General features: G+C 42.1%; 2 protein-coding genes across 3 annotated transcripts; both read left to right on the top strand.

The window, feature by feature from the left end:
* Window positions 1-506: 506 nt before the first annotated feature.
* Window positions 507-7,247, top strand: LOC126389379 (zinc finger protein Xfin-like). 2 transcript variants are annotated; one of them, XM_050043027.1, is made up of 5 exons: window positions 507-724; window positions 1,407-1,816; window positions 2,093-2,220; window positions 3,275-3,335; window positions 5,129-7,247. In XM_050043027.1, the coding sequence occupies exons 2-5, from the start codon at window positions 1,501-1,503 to the stop codon at window positions 6,418-6,420; spliced, it is 1,797 nt and encodes a 598-aa protein (XP_049898984.1). In that variant the 5' UTR covers window positions 507-724; window positions 1,407-1,500; the 3' UTR covers window positions 6,421-7,247. The 2 variants fall into 2 exon arrangements, with proteins under 2 accessions (XP_049898984.1, XP_049898986.1); XM_050043029.1 differs by lacking the exon at window positions 3,275-3,335.
* Window positions 7,248-7,834: 587 nt separating this feature from the next.
* Window positions 7,835-11,262, top strand: LOC126388805 (zinc finger protein 696-like). Its single transcript, XM_050042093.1, has 4 exons — window positions 7,835-8,807; window positions 9,036-9,154; window positions 9,300-9,417; window positions 9,565-11,262. The coding sequence occupies exons 1-4, from the start codon at window positions 8,387-8,389 to the stop codon at window positions 10,557-10,559; spliced, it is 1,653 nt and encodes a 550-aa protein (XP_049898050.1). The 5' UTR covers window positions 7,835-8,386; the 3' UTR covers window positions 10,560-11,262.
* The last annotated feature ends 12,239 nt before the right edge of the window (window positions 11,263-23,501 follow it).

The raw sequence follows: 23,501 nt of genomic DNA, 5'->3' as shown, positions 1-23,501 counted from the left end.
TCTATAAAAACGTACTTAAATTACCAAATTAATATTTTATACCGACGACTTTATGCGTCGTCTCGTTTCGTACCAGATTGGTTGCTATAGTAACCGCCTGACGCAGCATACAGGCACGGAGCAAATGCGCTTACGAAAATCTATCTTGAAAACCTGTTTTATTCGTACATTTTTGCAATTGTTGCTAAATATTGATCGAAACAATAAATACGCGCGCGGTAACTAATGGTAACAACAGCGTTAATGACGTCCTACTAATGTAACCTCTCCCTCGCGCTTGCAATTTTAATTCCTAGGATGGCGAAGGCATGAGACGCCCTGCTCGCCCTCTGATTGGCTAGTGTTTGTTTCCTTCATTGATTTGATTGGTTAAATTCAGGCACGAAGCGTGAGATTGGTTCGGATTGAATGAAGACTGTCAGTTAGGCCAATCAGAGGCAGAGTACGGCAGAGTAGGGCGGGTCTTGCCTTTGCCATCCTAGGAAGAATATCTCTTCACCGTCCGCCGCGCCTCCCTGGGGAATGGGAAGATGGCGTATGGACATCTTACCTTGTGAATGCTACACGTTGACTAACTAACAAGAACCAAATCAAGCCGGTTGCGCATTTAGATGTCGGATGTGAATGAGCCTGATTACTGTTTATGCAGTAACGTTAAAGTTTTAAGGTCCAGACGAAGTTAATCATCGTGGACAAAGTACCGGACTTCACCTTGTGTCCAGCGGTAAGTATTTCGCATAGTATGGCGGCCAGTTGCCCGCCATGTGTAGCTACTTAACATAAATGTTTAACTTGTGGCGTAATTCAAAGTTTTTGTCTTTTCAACGCTAATGCGTGTTTAAAATAACGTCATATGGGCGTTGTAGGAACCGAACATGTCGTCTGCTGTTGTTTCGTCGAAAGCGGAATGCATGTAACGTTAACGTTACGCAGACGTTAGTCATAAATAACATAGCTGCAATGTTAAGACGTTAGGTGACAGGAATAATTGATGTATAATAATCTGGGTGTCATTGAAGTGAGCCAGCTTTACCTCATATTGTCGTTGGTTTTGCTGACTGCACGTTATACATGTTACAGTGGCGTTAAATCGTGATCTTCCACTAGCATGGGACTGCTTATATCCAAACACAGTCTTGTGTGTTGTGGCTGATGGATTACTCACTGCGTGTGTCCTCTGCTGGTCAACACATTACGATACACAGTCATATTGCTTGAAACAATACCACCTCTACCTGGATACTGCTCGCTTAAAGGCCATAAGCCAGTTTGGTGGATTGATGGCAAGGGGGAGCACCCGTCATCCAGATGACAGGGGTTTAGAGCCCCTAGTCAGCAAACGCACATCCTGATAAAGTGACCACAGTTAAAGAATACATAACCTGATCTTTCATGTCTTTGTTTAGGGGGTGAAGTCATAGCAGGAAGTGAAAGGACCAGTACATACACAAGACTTTCCCAACCTCAACATCTGTAAGCTGCTGCCAGCCATCTTCAAAGATGTCTGACCATCTGACGAGAGGGTTCAGGGCCCAGCTGACCACAAGCATGGACTCAATCCTGAGGAGAGCCGTGTTTGAAATAATGATGATCTTTGAGAACACCCTACATGACCACAAAATGGAGATGGCACAGAAAGGACAAGAAATTGCTCAACTTAAGATAAAGTTACAGGCAGCAGAGATCAAGCTGACAGAATGTGAGCATGGAGGGGACACAGAAGCGAAGATGGATAAAACTCAGGTGATTGAAACTCAAAGAGAGCCGGTGGATGCGCCTGGACAAACTCCTGATGTTCCTGAAATTGATTTTGAAGGTATTGTGTTGAAGTGAGGTTAATAACTTGACAAAATATGCTGCTTTCTACGATTAAAGATGTTATGTTATGAGTGACATGGAGAGCTACCAGTACAGAAAGACAGGCATTAAATACAGCATAAAGTACAGTAACCAATTTCAGTCACAAGTTCATTTGAGGTTAACAAAGAGGAAGCTTTTTTAACTGTGCACGTAAATTTCTTTCTCAAATGAAACGCAGTATTACAGGGCTCATCGTGACCATGTTTGTGTCTCTGTGTATGGGTTTATATAGTTCCTGATGACTGGTGCGCCCCCCTGGGCTGTGAGACCACGAACAAGCCAGAATCCAACCAGTGTCCCAGCGTAAGACTGCGCAAGCTGTCCATTCCTCTGTGGCCCATTCCAGATGTCAAGAAAGAGGTGTGTAGCTGAAAGGGGAATGTGGATTGTGGTGGTACAACAGCGAAGCATTGTGACCTGAACAACCTGATAATTTGTTTTGTTTGGAGAGGCAGGCTAAACAGTTTTCAGCACACACTGTTGCTGTGTTGCTGTTCAGTGTTCAGTGACGTTTATCACTTGCCCGTTCTGGTTGCGTTATTTATCAGTGAACTAAGTTAGCATTTGCCCTTTGTTTAGGTAACGTTAGATGCTGTATCTCTGTTGAGTTGGCCTACAGTAGTATGGAGCAAAAATACTAGTAAGCCGTAATCCTCATGGAGGTTTAAAAGAAACAGACAGGAATCTGCAATGTTTGTGAGTGACAGCAAATGTTCCAGCCTCTCAAGCTATTTACTAGGCAAAGGACAATATGGAAATTTCATGTCATAACTGTCCTGTCCATAACTGATAGGACATACATCTTTTTTAATCAACATCCTTTTTAATGAAAAACAAGCTATCTTAAAAACCAAGTCTTCTCAACTATTTGAAAAAGCATCATATTTTCCAATATGAATTATTCTTTTGCATTTTTTGAGGTTGGTGCATTTGCAGCCTGTTTTTGCAGAGTCCCTTTTATTGTTGCTTGCCCACCAGTCTCTTTGGGTGCTGCTGGGCATGGTATTCATGATTATGCCAGTAGTGAAAATTCACCACAATTAACTTATTGTGGGTGTTTTTTATTGTGATCAGTGATTAAATTGTATACCATCCCATCCCTAATATGCACTAGGGGACAGATATATTGGATATATCGAGCCTTTCAGGCTAGATTGTATTTTCCTCAGCTGTGCTGTACATAAAAGAGTTGCCATACCCACTTTTTTTAGAAGCTGTCAAAATGATTGAAAGTCATAACAAACATAAACAAAGTTCATGCCAAATCACTTTTTAACTTGTATTTGAAAACTGCTACATAAATCAAGTTATTATTAATTGCTGTTTATGCAGACACAGCTCTGTGTGTACCTTTTTTCTTCGCACTTTGCATTCTCGATTACTGAAGATATAACCAATAACATCTGTATTTTAGGTGGTTAACTATCACATTAAATCCCGCCAGCAAGCAAAGGGGCTCAGGAGGTCCAGGAGATGTGAGTTTCATTCATTCATTATTTTGTGCTGTAAATGTCAGAATGGGGATTGTAAATGCCTTTTACATCCAGGTTTATATTCACTCATTTACATATTTGCATTCACAGATAGCTACTTTACGATTTTCAAGGCTCCCCTTGTAAATAAGAATACTGTTTTTGTCAACTTGTGAGATAAAATCTAAAGCTAAATTAATTGTAATCCAAAATATAAAGGGTAGGTTCACCAAAATTATACAGAATGTCTCAAACTTACCTATTGTGGTTGTTTATCCATGCACATTGTTTTGGTTTTAGCATGTCCCTCTTTGAGATTACTGCCTCCACCCATAATGATTCAGAATTGAGTTTGTAGTGCTCACAGCAGTGAAAAATGGAGTTTAAAATCTTTAGCAGCATCATTTCTTTCCAGAAAATGTCCTCATTACTCTGGATAATCCACAGAACACACTGAAAGAGTTTTTGTAGAAACTATCTCCTCACTAGAAATTTGTTCTAGTCAGAACTTCACAGTGTGGTCTTTGGATTATCCAGAGTACTCAGATACTTGCTTTTTACCAGTATCTGGAGTGGCAGACATTGTGTGTACCTGGAGGATTATAAAGTAAATGCAGTAGAGGTCAGGCTTGCTGACACCACATTATTTTCCTCAAGAACTTATTATATTGTGAAGGCTTAGATTATGTAATGTCAAATGGCAATAAGCTCTCTTGGTTTCACTTCCTGAGTTAACACCGCCACTATTCATTTGTTTAAAAACATTTTGCAGAAGCTCAGCACACATTTGTGAAGAAGCTTAAAATGAATGCTCAGAGGGAATGCAGGATACGTGGGTTAGCTATCGTGCTCAAGTTATTTTAAAGTTCCCACTGTGACACTGAGTCTAAAGTTAAATGTTCTCTTTCAATGCACTGAGCTTTACAAGTGGTGACAGAAAGCCCTGGGATGTGCATGGCCTCAATGAAAACAAAACTGTCAGCTTGGGTAGGCAGAAATCTGAAGGAAAAAACACCCTCCTCCTGTAGCTCTCCCTTCTGTCATTTGCCCCTCCCTCCAGACAGCTAGGGGCATATGCACACACTTCATAGAGTAACTTAGTGTTTCCTATACATTGATTTATTTAATCCTATTTTTTGGAGAGCTAGCCACCCCACGGTCTCTCTGCATCGCTCCTTGTGAAGTTGACTGCTTCTCTGGAAGGAGAACAGGCAGCAGCTTGGGAGACGGATCTTTGGTTAGCAGCTGTAGCAGATCCATTTAGCCAGTGCAAACTCCCCAGGCTGCTGGCCAGCGGAAGCATCGGGTCTAACCTGTGTAATGGCAGCCACGGAAAGTTTGCTGATCCAGCAGGGAGTCTGGGATGTCCAGTCCCCCGGAGCTGGGGTTTGCACTGGCTGGAATGGGGTTGCTACAGCTGCTGAATGTGGGTCGGTCTCTAGAGCTGCTGTTTGCTCTCCTCCCAGCAAGTGTGTCTGTAGTGGCACAGCGCAGGAGGACACAACGTGATTTGAGGCTCACACAATCGTTAGTTAAATGAACTTGAGGCAGCAGCCGTTTAGCTTAAGTTAGCAGAAGGCTAAATGATTGGCAACATTTTCAAGTCTAGTTTTCTCTCAAACCACTTGAATTACAATATGCTCAAAATTTATGATGGGATTTTTGCCCAGACTAAAATGTCTGCCCAAGCTTTACATCTGTTTGTTTCTTAATAGTTTTGTTATATTTATGTCACCTATGGTTTTTCACTGGGTCACAGTCCAATGTTTTCATTTTGCTATGTTTTTCTTTCACAGGTTCCTCATTAAACAAGAAGCACAAACAGACTGAGGACAGAACCTTACCAGTGCATGACCAAGGAATTCCCCGTCGACCAATGAGAAATGACATAAACAAATTGCTCCGTGACATCAAGCAGGAATATATTGACCTAACAGGCAGCACCGGTCTGAGAAGACTTAGAAATTCAACAGGAAAGGAAAAGGAGCAAGAAAATACAACAAAGACCAAAAGAGAGGAAAGAAAACTTGCAGCAACTGAGTCTACAGAAAATGAGACAGTGAAAAATGTCAGTGTAAAGAAGTACACCTGCAAATTTTGCAAAAAGGTATTTGATACAGAGTTTGGCCGAAGTGTGCATGTACGATCACACAAGAGGTGCCGCGGTTGCAAAAAAGGCTTCCCTTTTCCAAGTGCTCTTAGGTTGCACAAAACAACTTGCCAAAAACTCAAGAAACTGTTAGAGGCTGAGGTCACTAATCCTCCAAAACCTGACTCCAGTGAAGAAAAACCAGCTGCACCCAGCAAGGAACAGGCAATCGTTAAAGGGAGCGCACCTTCCACCAGCAACCACAATGAATCATCTATCCAGAAAGATGAGTCCACCAAAAAGCACCTTTGTGTACACTGCAACAAGACGTTTGATAAACCTTGGGCGCTGCAACAGCACATTCGTGTTCACACTGGTGAGAGGCCGTTCCCTTGCGGTATATGCCCAAAGAAATTCCGCGTCAAGCAGTCACGCAAAAAGCACATATTGAGTGTGCACAAAAACCAAACAAAGTCCTGTGAGACTAATGAAAACCTTGAATGGACCAAGCCTTTGGAGGATACTGAAGAAGTCCAAGAGGATATGACGCTTCCAAAGAAAGACAAGAGTCCAGCAATCAAACATAACGGTGTTAAGAAAGATGGTGTTCCAGACATAAAGCCGAGATCAGAATGGCAGACAATGGGCACACGCTGCTCTGAGGGTTTCTTGTGCTCATTCTGTCATAAAGTCATGAAAAACAAATGCCGGTTGATTGAACACTTCCGCATCCACACAGGAGAGAAGCCCATGGCATGTGACAGCTGTCCCGCAACGTTTCGTTTTCGTGGACAACTAAGCATGCACAAGAAAAGGTGTCATACGGCTGTACTTAACAACCAGTGTGCCAAGTGTCAGAAGCAATTCTCCTCACTACTGAGGTACAATGGGCACGTGTCTAAATGTCACAGAGACAAGCCTAAATTCTGCAAGGTTTGTGGGAAATGTTTCTACACTAAAGGACGCCTCAGAAACCATATGGAGCAGGTGCATCCGTGAGCCAGTGCACACTTTGCATCTCCTGTTTGTGGACATTGAAACTCTGGATGTTGTCATTTATGCTCTTACGGATTGTTGGCAGGGTTGTCCTGCATTTTACATGTTTAGCTTCTGTTGTTTTTTTATTTCTGAGATGTAAAAACAAGATAATTATATAAACCACATCAGTATTCTCCATCTCTGTTCAATATGAAAACAGTACCGTAAAACCAGTAATTAAAAATTTGGTGTCGTTCAGTTATCACATTTTAATTTCATTCTGATGTAAGATCCCAGATATGAAACATCAGTGTCTCTGTCTGTGTATACAGAGGTCCAGTGTACTACCAAGTACCCTTTTTTTACTGTCATCATTTATTAAGTTTTTGGCAAAACAGATCGAAATATTGTGAATATTTTTCTCTAATGGTGTGAAAAAGACTTTCTACAGGGATGGCTAACAGATCAAAGCTCTCAGAGTACATGTTATTTTATACTGAGATAGTGAATTCTTTCAGGAAGTCAAATTTAAGAAACATTTTTTGAAAATGTACGTTTTTGGCTAATTCAGTGAAAACCTGACAAATTCAGGCCATATGAATGCAGTAAGGCCTTAAAGCAGACCTGTTCTTTTATGTATTGGCCATAGCACTCTAATACACACTGCAAGAAACAAGATCTCTACCTGTTGAGTCGGACATATCAAATCCACCAACCCTGTTTTTGTGTTTACTGAAGGTAAATGTTCAGTTATCTGTATTTGTCTACTGTTTGCTTTAAGCACAGATTGTGCTGTTTGGTATAAAGTCTACAATTTTTTGCAGAATTTGAAACTGCAGTGTTCAAATAATATTTCACATCACCCCAGTGTGCGTTCATGATGTTCATGGCTGTTGAGTTAGACTTTTGGACTATTTGTTTGACAAAACGTTATTGGATTTATTCTGGATTTTTTTTCCTGTTACTTTACCGATATCTGAAAATATTACACTGGGCAGGACTTTTTTTATTCAAATTTATGTTGTTATTTTGTCCTGAAACAAGCCAGGGCAAAAGTGAACATAGTTTATGTTGTCAGCTTTTCCAAAGTGTGTCCTATTTTGTATTGGTTGTATACACAGGGACATGAAGGAATGTATTGTCTAACAAGCCCATCATTCTTGATTTTCTTTAATAAGTGTTGCTAGACTTAGATACTGTCAACATTTCCCCAATAAATTCCATATCTTTTAACATGTCTTGCATATTTTTTTAGAGTAATATAAATGAGAGTTTTTCTTCAATTCAAGTAAAGTGCATTTTACATGGATGAACCTGAAGCACCACCTCGTCATTGATCTGAATGTCTTTATTATGGATCTGCTTTGATTTGTTACAGTCTGCAGTACCTGAGCCCTTCAGCTGTCTTATCGCGAGATTTGCAACAATTCTCATATCACAGTTATCAACCTGCTAGCTGGACGACGAGTCGCCGCATCTTTGAATGTGACTTAACGTTAAGTGTTTTCATGGATTTAATGTTAGTCAGGGAAGATATTTGAGACCGACTGTAAGGAGACATTGTCGGCTTGTGTCTTTGGTCGTGTCCGTTCCATGTAGACAGTTAGCTTGGGTGCTAGCTAGGACGGGCTAGCACTGTCTACGCTCCGTTGGCTCCCTTGTTTACAGGTTAGCTTATGCTAATGTTAGCTAACATGTTGCACTAGAACGCTGGCTGTTTATAACTTGTTTTATTATCGCAAGCTAGAAGTTTATTATGTTCTTATACGATGCTAGTTGGCTCTCGGGCTTTCGCAGTGCTTGTCACCACCACTGTCAGTAGCGTTAGCTCAAGATAAAGTCTTGACACCGGAGTCTTATTGACATAACGAAAAACGTAGCGCAGCAGGCAACGTCATTTAATCACAAGAAGACCGCGCTATTAAAGCAATTTGCTGCGATATATGTCTCTTATAAATGGCGTAGCTGCTTAGCATGGCAGCATCTCATGGCAGTTAATAGATGTCAGGGCAGAGGAGTGTACAGTGGTAACCACATCGTCCCTCAGCTGTCTCTGGAGGCCAACTACAGTATAAAACAGCGGTGTCAATCAATCCTTGACGTTAAAACATCATCACTGAAACAAAGGACAATGGAGTCTGTGAGGAGTGCTTTCCACGCTCAGCTGGCCACCGTCATGGACTCTCTGCTGGCAGCTGCTGTGTGCGAGATCGCCAAGATCTTCGAGAGCAGCCTGTGTGAGCAGCAGGCGGAGCTAGCGCAGAAAACAGAGGAGATCTCCATCCTCCGTGGCAAGCTGGAGAAAGTGGAGAGGAGGCAGAAGGCGAAGGGTGGAGGAGGCGAGGATGGGGAGATGTCATCAGGAGACAGAGAGGGAGGCTTGAGGCAGCAGACCCTGACAGGATCAGGTAATACAGCCCACTTGGTATTACAACAACTCACTTTGGTCAGGAAAAAAAAAGTAAAAGTGGACATGCACTATGTTCAGTCTGGCATAATATTGTATCCACATCTGCTTATCCCTTGCATGATTGCCTGGGGATCACCCCCATTTTGTATTAAGAGTTTTAGCCATCACTTTTACCACTGAACCTGCACCAGAGGCATCACTGATCACCTACACTTCTCTTGCACAGGCCTGAATATGGGAAAGGATGTGTCTTCTCATTCAGACCCAGTAGAAGGACTCAGCCAGAGCGTCGGCGGGCTGAAAGAAGAGGTCACAGGCCAGGATGGAGCATCAGTAAAACACGAGGTCAGACCCTGTCCTCTGTGATTCAAAAGTTGACTGTCCAAAAAAAGAACTGAAGTAATGAAGCTTTTATGATTTCTAAACAGCCAGCACAAAGTGACATTTGGCTTTTCTGCGTTTCAAAGACCTGTTTACTTGTTCTCCACAGCGTGCTGGATCACGACCTACCCTGGGGTCAGTCGCTGTCCAAGTCCCTGAGGGAAGTGTTGCTGCTGCGGACCAGAGGCAGATAGATACTCTGTCTGCCACACAAGCCAAGGCCAAATGTAAGTAGTCACTATATTCTTCTCCCACTATGTAGCCTTTCTGATGCCAGAGCAAAATGAACTTGAATTCGTTTGAGTGTTAGTATATTTTATTTAAGGTGGTTACAAGTGCATCAATTGTCTTTTTCCCCCTTAAATTCTCCACAGTGTCTCATTGGGATCAGGGCAGTCGCAGTGCAGACCACAGATCCCTCCAGGATCAAGCCCCCACCCCTTTTCTCTCCATCTCTCAGAGTGGACGTTGCTCCCCCAGGCCTGACCCAAGCCTAGCTCAACCAGGTGAGTGGTTACCAGGGCTGGATGCTACCCGAGGTGGGGTGTCCGGTCTGGAGAACCTACAGGCAGATGGCACCAGCTGCTCTGGTCCAGCCAGCAGCAGCACTGGCACAGACGCGCCTTGCTTCCGACCGGGTTTTGGCTCTGATGAGACCAGCAATGAAGATGATGATAGCTCTTTCCCTTTCCTGGACCAGGAGCCTGAGAACCACAACTCCAATCAGAACTCGGTGCAGGGCCAAGGCGTGGGTCAGAGGGCATCTCGGCAGGTTCAGCCCCAAGCCTCCTCTGGTGAATCACCATGGAGACCCAGAGACGACAGGAGTGGGAGAGGCCCTATCAATCACACACGGCGGGTCGCAACTTTTGGCAACAGAGACCCTCTCCGACCACAGTCCAATTCACAGTCGCTCACGCTAAGACACACAAACACTCTCAGCCACCCCCCAGCTTCTGGCGGAGGGAATGGACGACCTTACACCTGCCCATATTGCACCAAGTGTTTTACCTACCCCTCCCACCAGCGCAGACACCTTTTACGCCACACAGGAGTCAGACTGCATCCCTGTCAGTTCTGTGATAAGAGCTTCCTCACTCCTTCTGAGCTTACTGTGCACACTCGCACACACACAGGAGAACGGCCTTTTGGCTGCGCTCAGTGTGGAAAACGTTTTGCCCGCAGTGGGAACTTGAGAGCCCACCAGCGGGACGTTCACATGGGGAAGAGGCCCTTTGCTTGCACAGAATGTGGGAAGAGATTTGCTCACAGGGGGAACCTGAGGGTGCACAATCACAGAGTCCACCAAGGTGATCCCTACTACATGGATGATCAGCAGGAGCCAGACATAGGCCCTAATCCCATTTGAAAAGATTTTAAAAAATAATGGCTCTGCACTTTAATTTTGTTTGCAAAATAAACCTGAGGAACTTAGGGATAGCCTGTTGTGTCCCACCTAAACTCATTACCGAACACTTAAAACAGTTTGAAAGTATTTAAGGTTTTTGTTTTGTTTGTTTTTTCACATTTGATGTGGGGTAACCGTAAGATTGATCACCATCACATTTTATCATATGTAATTAATGATGTACATTGTCAAAGTACATTTTGTGTGTCTTAATTTTATTTTTAATTATGATTCAGTGTCAGAATTATGGGTCGCACTAAAAGGGAGAGCTTTGTATTAAACTATTGTAAATGACTGAATAAAAAATATTGGCTATTGTTAAGAAAGCAACTTTTCTCCAGAATGACACTATCTTCAGAGATCTAAGCATCTCTTCATTATTTGAAGCGAAAGAACTACAAAATAATGTTTTTTATAAAGCCAATAAAGGAAGTCTAGTCGGTATTAGATGTAGACATGTGGCATGCGGAGGTAGGATAGCACGTCTCTTCCTCAAAAGTGCTTATGTACTGCCTATCTCTTCGAACTTTGATTTTGACTGTTGTAAAATGGAAACGTGTTATCGCAACAAGTACATAACTGTGTTGTTAAAGAAGACTTGTGCTTTAATTTTCCATCCTGTTTTTGCAAAGTGGAATTAAATAATATCCTCAAGTACAAAGTATTTGTTCTCCTCAGCCTCAAACATTTTTGCATTGTTCAGTACAGTCTGATATTGTTGCATCACTCTTTGCCGGACACCAGGGGGCAGTGTCCACATGCAAAAGATTCATAGGACTAGCTTCGGACATCATCATCACATAGATTTTTGATATAAGTGTTGCTGTCAGCATGTTTAACTATGTGCCCTATATTTGCAGATCTTTTTCCCTGATGTATGCACTTGTGTCATCATGTCATCTCTCTCATGCTCATGCAAGCATGTGCTTAAAAGGCAAAATCAAAACGTGAGTATTGGAGTCCTTTGGTTTCATTGTGTTAACCTGCACAAAACCGAATTTCTTTTCCACAGTTTGGCTTGTACATAAGGATGTGTAAAAGCATGAGCAGTATAGCAAACACCCTTTAACAGCCACAAGACATTTTAAGCTCAGTTCAATTGTTTTATTTCATAAAACAAGACTTACATGCTCCCATTTATGTGGAGTCGTCAGTTCCTGCAATGGTTCCTTCCCTCTAAATCGGCCCTTAAAACATTTCTTCCCAATATGATTTTACTTTGAAGGCATACTAAGGAAGAGTTGTCACTTACTGTTTGCAAACATCTAGTATATTTGCGCTTTTTGGCAGCTTCTTGAATGTGTGCTGCTTACGGTCTTGCACCTGGGCTCTACTTTATTTATAAAGTCCTGACCTCACCTACAAGGTGTGTCCAAGAATGTCCATGTACAGATAGAGGGAAGGGGTACCACCACACACCTGACTGGGTCATAAGTAATGCTGATGATTCAGGGGGATTGCTGCACATTGTTTTTTAGAAAAATCCTGCAAGTAATGGGAGACAGAATCCACTGTCTTTGCTGTAAGTGAAAAAATTACAAAGTTCAGCTGAGGCTTTCGTGAAGCTTCAGCAGCCCGTGTTTAATAATGTGGGTATCCACCAGACTAGAGTGGCTCTAGCATTAAATTTCATCTCAGTGTCACTGTCCCTTCACTGCAGCTCAGCGAGGAAACACAACCCAAAGACAGATTTTTGTACTAATTAGAATGTAACTGGAAAATACCCACTCACTTTGATTGACTGCTGAAGCCTCATGTAAGCTTCAGCTGTATTTCTACACAGAAGGAAGGCTGTTTTTTTTTTCCAGTGCCCACTCACTCACACAAAGGCCTACATAAAAACGCAGCGAGCACGTGGGATGTGTGGAGGTTGATGAGACATTTGTCCCTGTCTCTCACTCACTCTCCCTTTCACACACGCTCTCGACTGCTGAGCGAGGCTTGGCCGAGCTGTATTCCCCAGGCTGCTGAGTCCTTGCTTTGCTCATTGAAAGATTGCATTCAGTGACCCCCCCCCTTCAGTGACCTCCCCTCCCCCAAAGGTCACCTGTGTCTGTCTGTCCCTCTGGGTTTTACACACACAGTTATAAAAATTAAACAGTTTTAGGAGTGCACATCCAAAGGCCAGGCCTACATTGGCTTTAGAGATGGGTACGTGTGTTGCTTGTAGAGTTTTATATTTATGCATTTATGGGTCAGATCAGGGCAGTGTGTGTGTGTGTGTGTGTGTGTGTGTGTGTGTGTGAGTGAACTACTGTTAATGTGAGAAGATTGAATCCCCACTGAGTAAAGCTGCAGGCTCTTAGACCATTTAAGTGAACATGTTGTGTAAGTACAGTATTTATGTGCGGATGAAAGCATCGGGTCAAATAAAAACCCAAATCTATATGCAGATTTGGGTCTTAAAATAGGTGTGTGTGTGTGTGTATATTCATAGGCAGAGGTCACATGGACTTTGCAGTGTTTTCTGTTTGTATATTTGGTTATGTGTAATCTCCTTTCTGCTCTAAGCAGCTTTTCCCTGGGGGGGAGAGGCAACAAATGAACAGTTGACCAGGCTGAGAGGACTACACACTATGGGTGCTTTGATTTTATGTGATAAAAGGTACATTGTGTATAGATTTTTTACAAATACACCCACTCAAAACAATATTTTTGGTAATATACCCATGTTTTACAGTCTAGCCTGGGGTAAAAAGAGATGACTCAGGTCTGTTTGTTCCACAGTGATTTGATTTGGTATAAATCCGACCTCTCTGTTTGTTTCACAGTCGGCATGTAATAATAACTATATCCCTGTCAGGTAACTGTGTCCTTGGCAGTGTTTATTGCCACACCACAGTGTTATCGCTCTGTTCTGCAGCAGGGATCAGGCTATAACGTGCTCTTTATCTTTTATGTCGCCGTGTTTCAGTTGATTTTTCTTGCCCCCGAGGCTGCTGCTTTAATTTGCCGGAAAAGAAAAACACACTTTCAACCTCCTGCCATCTCCTTGCCCTCGGCCCAAAGAGTCATTCCATCACCATCCCATAATCCTCCAGGAGCAAAATTACTCCCCTGACACCTTACTGCACCCTCCTCCCCAAACATGTCACGTAGATGTTTAAAAAAAAAGTGAGAGAGGGAGAGGAAATATTTACCCCTGCTCAGCTGGAGATGTATGTGAGGAATCAATCAGATTATACTTATGGATATTGTGTGTGTTTTTGTGCACCTCTCTGTCTTCATGTCCATTTTCCAGCATACTTTGTGTTTTCATGCATGTTATGGTTGTATGTGTGTGCACACTTAACTGCTTCTTTCTGTGTGCGTGTGTGTGCGTGTGTGTGTGTGTCAGAGCTATAAGGGGTTTAGCATCGCCCCAAGGCTGCTCATAATCTACCCAGTCCCACCACCACTCCCCAGGGGTTGCGGCTACATACGGGTTGCCATTACTGTAGTGAAACCCCCCTTTAGGGATTACAGTGCTGTCTCCCGCTTAAGGCACTGCGTTGATCCATCGTCTGCTGACTGTATTTAAGCACTCGCTTAATGTGCTAATAGTGTTAGACTGGGGAGACGCCGCTGAGCCTTTAACTTTCATCTTCTGAAGCTCTTTGTCTGTTGGAAATGCTGATTTCATGGCCGCCGGCTTAAGTCCATTGGTGATCAGTCACAATCACAAAATATTAAATAAGGTTCTGGATGTAGATGTGATGTGATGAAGACGGATTTTTGTCAAAGGTGCTGATGGGATTGTGAAACAACTGGAAAATGCTGGATGTATGTGCAGCCCAGTCGCCATGATAAAATGGTGGCATTGTACGTGACTGCATGGTTATCTTACATTTGTAAGTTTCATATGTGAAAAGACAAAGAAAAAGTCCACACACTTCAGCTCTCTTTAGGTGCATTTATTCTACCATCCTGGAGTGACGTTTCGGGCCACAGGTGCCCGTCTTCAGACTGAGGAGTTTCATAAGTATCATATCAACATTTCTAAAGTGGCATAGCTCACATTACATGTATATAAGCTTAGTTTCTCATTAGGAAGAGGAGGGAATGATGAATGGTGTGACACCTAGGCAAGCAGCAGACCATTGTTCGAGACCAACAAACACAGCCAGGTATTTTTTTACGAGCGGTCAGGACATTCCAAGCCAACTTAAAGCTGCAGTAGGTAGAAAGCCTGAAAACGGTTGATCTTTGAGTCTCATCTGAGTTAGGTTTCGTTCTTCTCCGCCCTGAGCCCCTCCTACCAGACGAGCATGCGAGTATTTTATCCTAATTGGTTCTATTTCTCCTTCTCTGGGAGCCTCGGCTCTCCCTCACCGCACAGCAGCCCGCCCCATCCCTCCCTCGCGGCCCCGCACATATACCCCCGAGGCTCGGCTCTCCCTCTCCGCGCAGTAGCCCTCCCCATCCCTCCCTCGCGGACCGCACATACTCCCGAGCCTCGGCTGTCCCTCACCGTGCAGCAGCCCACCCCGCACATACCCCCGAGGCTCGGCCTCCCTCTCTGCGGAGAGCCCTCCGCTCCCACGGCCGACCCTCGCGCCCTCCGGCCGGGCCCAGCCCCACCTCACCCTTCCCCTCCCTCCGGGGCTCCGGGGAACCGAGTTCTGTCTTCCTTTTTTGTGGGGTTTAGCCATGTAGCCAGTTGTAGCCAATGCTGGAATAGCTATTTTACCTGGTGCACTGTTTTCCATTGCCGCTTGCTCTCCCCTTCTGCCGGCAGCACGGGAACGTGCATATGCAGTAGAACAGCCAATAGGAACGCAGTGGTCTGAGCTGACCTTTGATTGGTTGATGCACATCGGCACGATACTGATTCTTTAGAGGCTGAACACAGAGCCATGGTGAGGTGCAGAAACCTATTGTTTGTCTCAGACCACTTGATTTACATTATGCTTAGAGGATATTATAAAATTTTTACTCAATTATACCAAAACAATGTTGCTTACTGGAGCTTTAACTGGGTATTTTAGGCCAAAACATAATGTTTTCCCAACTCTCACCACATGGTTTTTGTGCCTAAACCTAGCCAGAAGTTAAAGGATTTATGCTTACTGTATATAAACATGCTCACCAGTGAAAGAGAGAGTAAAAGCCAACCCCAGACTTATTCTGATTTGGTGTTTTGCCTCGATATTTGTGAGTTTTTGTTTTTTGTGGATGCTGTCTCGTGGACACTTGCTGCTTATGGTCTGGCACTTGGTCGCTACCCTTTTTTTTTAATAGTATACCTTTATCCACACAGCATTGTCACAACATAAGATTTAGAACTGAAACGTAAAGAAATGTAAAGTTTCAATATATCAGCTGCAGACAAAACACACACATATATCCATGGTGTAAAGAAATGTACAATGCCAATGTTTACTGAGGAAATTGAGCTGGAATGTGATGCATACAGTTGGGTGCAGGGACAGCTTTCTACTCAGGCAGTGGGTTTTATGTGTGCATTTTTCATCTGTGTGTGTGTGTGTGTGCTAGGCACTGAGGAAAAGTCACTGGGCCATGGTCACTGGGTTGAATATCCTCCAGGCAGTGGGGTTGGCTGTTTCTCTTCACATTTTGGGGGTCACAGAGCATGATGGAGGGGTGGAGTGGGAGTACATTATCTTCCTCCTTCAGAGTTCCTGGGTTTTCCAAGTGTGTGTGTGTGTGTGTATGTGTGTGTAAGTGTCTGCACGAATGAGTGTGTGTTCTCCATAGGCTGCTCTTGGGTTGCTAAGCAACCCTGTGTCTGCACGCTGGAGTGGGGGTGGGAAGGGAGAGAAGCACCAGGTCAACAGAGACAGACACTCACAAGCATTGCTGCATCTGATTGGACACATCGGTGCTCCTGATGAATGATGCTCATCATTACCATGTTGACCAGCTGTAGGCCTGGATTGTGTTGGCGTCTCAACGTCCACTCCCTCCCTCTACAGAAGTCCATTGATTTGTATCAGAAGCTGTGCCTGAGATTCTACTTTTTATCCGCTCAGAACGAGACAGGGGATTTTGGGACTGTCCAGTGTTATATTTATTTTGGTTGGTAAAAGAATTACACTTCATTTCCTTTTTACTTGCCTGCCTCAGCTGTGATGATGGGAAACAGTACCAGCCAAAAAATCTGATTCTCAAAGACTGGATGACACCTTGTTTCTGTGAATGGTCACAAGACTGATTTCTGTCATACATTTGGAGGACTTTATTTTAAAAACTTAGCGATCTACACAGGGCAATCCTTGGTACCTCTTGTGTATTATCCTGAGACAAAATGAATGTGGGTGAACTTGCCTGGGATCACCTTCTTTTGTTTATGACTATTATTAAAGATAATAGTTAAACTTATTAGTCATAGTTGCCCCTGTGCACACATGAGTGTTTTATTTCTTATGTTCTAGGGAAACAGTTATGAGAAATCCTCTGCACATCTTTCTGTTTATGTGTTGGGTCAGAGCTAACTGATCTGTGAACTCAACATGAGTCATCAGTGATTCAAGAGATCAGCTGCAAATCTCCACTTTTCCCACATAATTTTTAGTCCTTTTTGTTATTATATCCCCAGTTTTCTCAGTATCTCCTCACATTTTCACCAGAAAATCAACACCTTAGCAATCTTGACAGTCCATCATGTCCTCAACTAAGACTGTTGTGTCTTAAAACATAACACAGTCTGTATAAACTTGGATATTGTAACACCAAATGCCCCACTATCTCCACTGAAGGAGATGTTCTGAGGACACAATACAGCTCAGATCCACCCCAGCCGGGGCAACGGGTCCAACTGACGTTGGGGACGGTGGGTGGTCACGCTCCACTGTCACCAAGGTAACGGGACCAGTCCCAAGGCCAAGCCTTTACGGCTGAATGGCACGGTCGCTACTGGAGACAGACTGCAGGCTGCTGTCACATAGACCCAGGGTCAGGCATGGAAGGTTAATAAGGACAAGCTGGAGTGGATTTATTGTACCTGGAAAAACCTGCCACATGCAGGGTTGATTGTGATAACTGTATTAAAGTGATTACTATCATGATGATGATGAGGATTTTACACTGTGAGAGTGAGGACAGTTGGGGAGTCTGGCTCATTATATGTTTGTGTGAGCTCGTCTTTAATTAGCTTTTTTTCTGCCACAAAACTGGATTTTAGGACATTGAAATATGAATGGATTTTTAAACTTGTTACAATCTCTGAACATCTGTTGATCACTTGAAAGAATACTTCACCCACAAAAAAACATTTCTGTATCAGTTAGTCATGTTGTGTTACTTTGTATTTGTGAAGAAAACTTTCTCACATGCGTTCATATAAAACGGTGAACATATTGATTCACTGATTGATTGGGGACCACGTTTAACAACGGCAAAACTATAGCCAATGAAAGCATCTGTTTACAAACTAACACATCTCCTTCAGTATAATTCAAGTGTCATTTTTCCAGCTGTATGCCAAGTACTTACCTTTTTAAACTGAACTAATACTGAACTTACCTATGTTCTCTTCAAAACCAGACTCCAAGTTTGTTTGTTTTTCAGTGAAAATGCATGTGTTTGGGAAATACTGAGCATAGGACTGGATAAAATAGACTTGAACTCTCTCTAGGAGAATTTTCATAGTTTGGCTAAAAATATATATGGGCAGTTCCTAAAGGGTTGTTTCACCCAAAACAAACCAGAATGAATTATCTGTCTCTGACAATGGAGTGAATTTTTGCTTGTAAAGAAAACATCGGTATTAATTTATTGTTTTGTTTTTTTTATTTCAAACTGAAAATGAATATACTTTTGGTTTGTACTCACTTTCTTCATGAATCTCCTTTTCCCCAGCAGCAGTAGCAGGTAGGTGTTTGCAGTAAACAAGTTTTTGACCTTGTACACTAGGTTACCTGCCAGCAGCAATTACAGAGAGACATACCTAACAGCTCACCAGCTGTTAGGTATGTCTCGTTTTTGCTTTGTTTTGTTTTTATAGATAATTTTATGGCCTTTTGCCTTTAGTTGACAGAACAGTTTAAGCATGAAAAGGGAGAGATAGAGAGGGGATGACATACAGCAAAGGGCCGCGTGCTGGAATCAAACTCGCAGCCGCTGTGCAAGGGACCTAGCCTTTGTATGTTACATAGGACGCCACCCGGTGAGCAACTGGACACCCTAGCTGGTAATAAGTTGAACTTTTAGCGAGCTACAGCAGATATTTGTCTTCTCATATGTTGGTGGAGGACAAGCCAGAGTTAAATGGTCGGTGAATATTGAACTTCAAATAATTCGGCTAGAAGCACTGTGATAAGATAACCTTATGTCAGTTACCTTGGCAACTGTTAGCTAGCACGTTACACATATCGTTAGCAATGCTAACATGTGTCAAGGCTGGTTTGGAGCATGTTTGAGAGTATTTCTACCCTAAAATTGCTTAATGTAGGTTTACGTCTACCTATTAGTTGTTTGTATCGTTCATGTATTACAAACTGTCGCGTTATAGCGATGGGTTTAAGTTTTCTGTCCTACCTCTAGCTAGCTTAAATGCTAATCAGTGATGTCACAGCAGGTGTTTTCCATCAACCGTCACAGGACATAAAAGATGGCGGTTCGTACGATTAGACCTGAAGAGACCTAAACACTTTAGATTTATTGATTATTTTATTTCCACCGCAATCAATTCATAATTACCAAGAGATAGAGTAAATAATGTAGTAGGCTCTGGACCTTATAATTTTAATGATTGTAACATTATATTGTGGATTTGTGTGTGGATTTTATGCTGGGTCCTGTGTACTTACTTATTTACTATTTGTGTAAATGGTGTAAGTGAAAACCCAAAATTTTAGGTGTATAATTTATTTTTGTTATTGATAAATCTGTACCTTTTCTTCAGTATCTTCAATCTTTTTTGTCTAAACAACTGTACAAAATGCAAACACTGTACACTGACATCAATATAAGATGGTGTAACAGAAAAGCAGAAAATCTTGTTTGAGAAGGTGGAACCAGCTAATAATCATAATAATAATAAACTTTATTTATATAGCACCTTTCATACAACAAATGCTGCACAATGCGCTTTACGATAAGGGCAGTATAAGCACTGAGTGTTTCACATGAAAGCATTGACAGAATGAACACAAAACATATTCATACAATCATAGAATTGTAAATCTATAAATCATAAAGTCAAGTATGATTTTAAAAGAGTTGCAGCAGTGTGAGGCATAAAAAGAAAGTAAAAGCGTAAAAGAAAGAGTGTCAGACCTGTATCAGGACAATCAGAGCTAGTTAAAGTGAACAGACATGTTTCTAGCTTTCTTCTAAAAATATTAAGTGAACTGGCTGCTTTGATATCTATAGGTAGTGTGTCCCATATGTTTGGGGCGTAATTGACAAAGGCTGCTTCTTCTGGCAAGAAGAAAGAAGCTCCTCTGTCGCTGAGAACCTCTGTTAAGCCAGGAGCAGATGATTGCAGTGTTCTTGGAGGAAAATAGTTAACAAGGGAGTTAGCAATGTAGCTTGGTCCCTGTCCATTTAGGGCTTTGTATACAAGGAGGAGGACCTTATTCACTTCTAAATGTAACAGGAAAATGATGTTTTCATTACCTTGTTAATGTGGGACTTAATATTTGGCATCTGTGCCTTATATAGTACATAAATGCATAATCGATTAACAGAATGATTGCTTATTAATTTGTTCTTGTGACGACGAACCTCTTCACTAACATAAATCTCAATTCATAATTGAATGAACAGCAAATTAAACAGAGGAAATTGCAAAAGAAACAACTTTAGATTTAATTTACTTTATGCAGCGCTTTAATGATGATTGCACATATGCAATATCCAAATGTGCCTTTGTAGCTTAGGCCCGTCTAGATAGATGATAAAGCATGTCAAAGAGTACTGAAAACATTAGCATTATCTCTCACATCTCCCTCCTCGCTTTGGATTTGGTAAACGGGTCCCATCCTGATCTTACACTGATGGGACCTTCAGTAAGAGCTAAACACCAAACCTTATGGGTTTATAGATTTAACCAGAGGGGGATTTTGGTGGCATATGGTCGGGGTGAATAGGTAATGACTTGCAGGTAGAACATTAGCTATATTTGGGAAACAGTGGGTGGGCTTATGGGAGCTTTGTGGTTGATGTTAGGCTGGCGGGGGGCAGTTAGAAGGGCAGATATGGCAGTGGAGCATTGCCCATCATTGGTAAGTCTTGGGTGGGGGAGGACGATGCTGGCAGTCTTGGAGTAAGTCAGATAAACAGCTCGTCTTGTTCCCTGCTGTGGGGGGGTTTAAAGCCTGGTGGCAGACAGCCAGCACCAGTGATGGCACCAACTGTCACTGGCAGCCCCTCACTCTCTGCTGCCACGCTGACTGAAGCCTCTGTGTGTGAGTGTGTGTGTGTGTATGTGTTGGTATATGAATTGAAGTATTGCTCTTACAGTCAGTAGACATTTCTGGCCTCTTCTACTGGGGCTAGGTGATATGGTTGAAATACTTACCTTACTATTAATAAATACACTTTCTTATATTGATATTTATTTCAATATGGCAAATTAAGGCAGGCTTAAATAATCAAACTGATGTGCAAGTTAGGGGTGGGTGAATCCATATCTATAATGTTAATTCAGCTGAAAGAAAGTGGGTGGGTTTTTTTTTTTGGTTTTTTTTTTGAGAAGGCTATGGATACTGCCAATTACGGATTTACAGACGTGCTAGTTTTCTTAGTTCTCTCTGACAGTAAATAGTGAACATCTTTAAGTGTTGGTCATGCGACAAAAGCAATTAGAAGATGTCAACCTGGGCACAGGCATTTTCTCAAATAATAAATCAATAAATTAATTAAAACCAAACATGAAAACAATCCTTAATTACAACCCTACTGTCAAGAATATTAAAAAAAACTAATCAAGTTTATATTTTTAGCACATCTCTTTCGTGGCAAATAATTTGGTGGTAACAAATATATTTTAGAAGTAGCCCATCTAAAATGCATTCACCAAATCAAGACACATTGCATTTACATACATAATAGTACATTATGTGTACATTCCTTTTTTATATTAAAAAGTATTAGTATCAGTATAAGTGATTCTGGTAGTGGTGTTACTTCGTATCTGATCAAAACCAAATTTTGGGGCATTTCCCACCCCTAATTTTAAGCAATGAAATGTGCCCCCTTGTCCCACTGCTATGCATCACATTAGACCAAACTCATTTACTGATATGTGTAAAACAAAGACTTAGATTACTTAAATTATTTTGTCAGTTTTTAATTATAAATTTTTCAGAATCACTAAAGGAAAGATTGATAGGTTGTGCTTATTTACACACCTAGCCTTGCTCTGTGCAAAGATAACAGACTTTGCCTAACAGAACTTCTAAAGTGTAGAAAGTAAAAGTATATTCTGTAGGATTGAGGGGGATTTATTTACAGCAATGGAATATGATAAAATAAAGTGTGTTTTCCTTAGTGTGAAATTACCTGAAAATTAGGAGCAGCTTTTTCTTTACCCTAAAATGAGCTGTTTTCTCTACATAGGGAGCGGGTTCTTGAGCGAAGTCCGCTATGTTGCACCGCCATGTTTCTACAGTAGCCCAGAATGGACAAACCAAACACTGGCTGGGCCATTCATGTTTTTGTGGCAGCTGCCATCTATCACAGCCCCAATGAGCAGCACTACACAAAAGGGCTGCAACGATTAGTCGACTAATCAATGACTAATCGACTATTAAAATAATCAGTGACTATTTTAGTAGTCAACTAATCAGTTTAAGTCTTTTTTTCATAAAAAAGTACTATAAAAGTACCCCAAAATATTCTTATTGCAGCTTCTTACGTTCAGATATTGTCAGCTTTACACACTCTCCCATGACGGTGAATTAAAACCCTTTGACATAATTTTGGGGTTTGGGAGACACAGACTGACATTTTTCAACACTTTAGTTGCAGCCCTACTACACAAACAGACTTTTTAACGCAAACCTGCTTTACTCAGTGTTTTTACCACTTCAAACCTTCTGGTCAGTTTGTTTTGGAGAGGACGACACCTCTGTGCATAATGAAGCTCTCGTTGAATGTCTTAAGTTGTCAGAGAAAAAAAGATGAGCACACATTAGCAGGAGTGGGCTAGTGGTCCGTCTGCAATGAGCCAAACAGAGTCAGAGTAATACAGTGCGAAATTCCTTTATTCAGTGTTTTTACTGTTTTAAATCACCTGGTCAGTTTGTTATGGAGAGGAAGAGACCTCTGTTGATAGTTTTGCCCCTAGTAAAAACCTCCTGAACTACGAACACTGAAGGAATCTTAAACAGGAGGTCATGCTTGGCACATAGGAGAAGTTTCAGCTTGTTGCAATCTGCAATCCTCACGGTTAGATGCCACTAAATCCTATGAATCGTAAACACTGCTCCTTTACCATGTTGTGTATTGGTTGTTTAATATGTACAAGTGCTGAAGTTGTGGTTTTATACTAAGATAAGTTAGCCAACTGTTTTCATTATGATCATATTAAACAGATAGATATGAGAGGGGTTTTGATCCTCTTAGTCAAACCTCAGCAAGTCGGAGAAAATGCAGATTTTTCAAATTTCCCAAAAGTTGAATAGAAACTGATGACTAATACACCACCGACACACACGCACACACTATGTCTCCAGGTGAATCCCCTAGTCGTCACTGTACTGTGGTTCATATTCAGCACCCAGTCAAGTGAAACAGTCTCACCCTCTCTCTTGCTCTCTCTGCTTTCTCTCCCATTAGTCACAATCTTAGAAGACACTCTGCCACCTCGGCTGTGCCACCCACTCCATCCCTCTCCGTTTCTTTATCATATTTAATCACCTGCAGTCAGTGGTCAGGCAGATATCAGCGCTGTGATGATTGGCTTGCGACGAGGAGTAGGCGGGGCCTGCTCCGATGCATCACACACGTACCAGC

This window comes from Epinephelus moara, chromosome 4, assembly GCF_006386435.1.
Source record: "Epinephelus moara isolate mb chromosome 4, YSFRI_EMoa_1.0, whole genome shotgun sequence".
NCBI classification, from domain to species: domain Eukaryota; kingdom Metazoa; phylum Chordata; class Actinopteri; order Perciformes; family Serranidae; genus Epinephelus; species Epinephelus moara.
The sequence above is the reverse complement of the archived record's forward strand: the minus strand, read 5'-3'. Positions and strand labels throughout refer to the sequence as shown.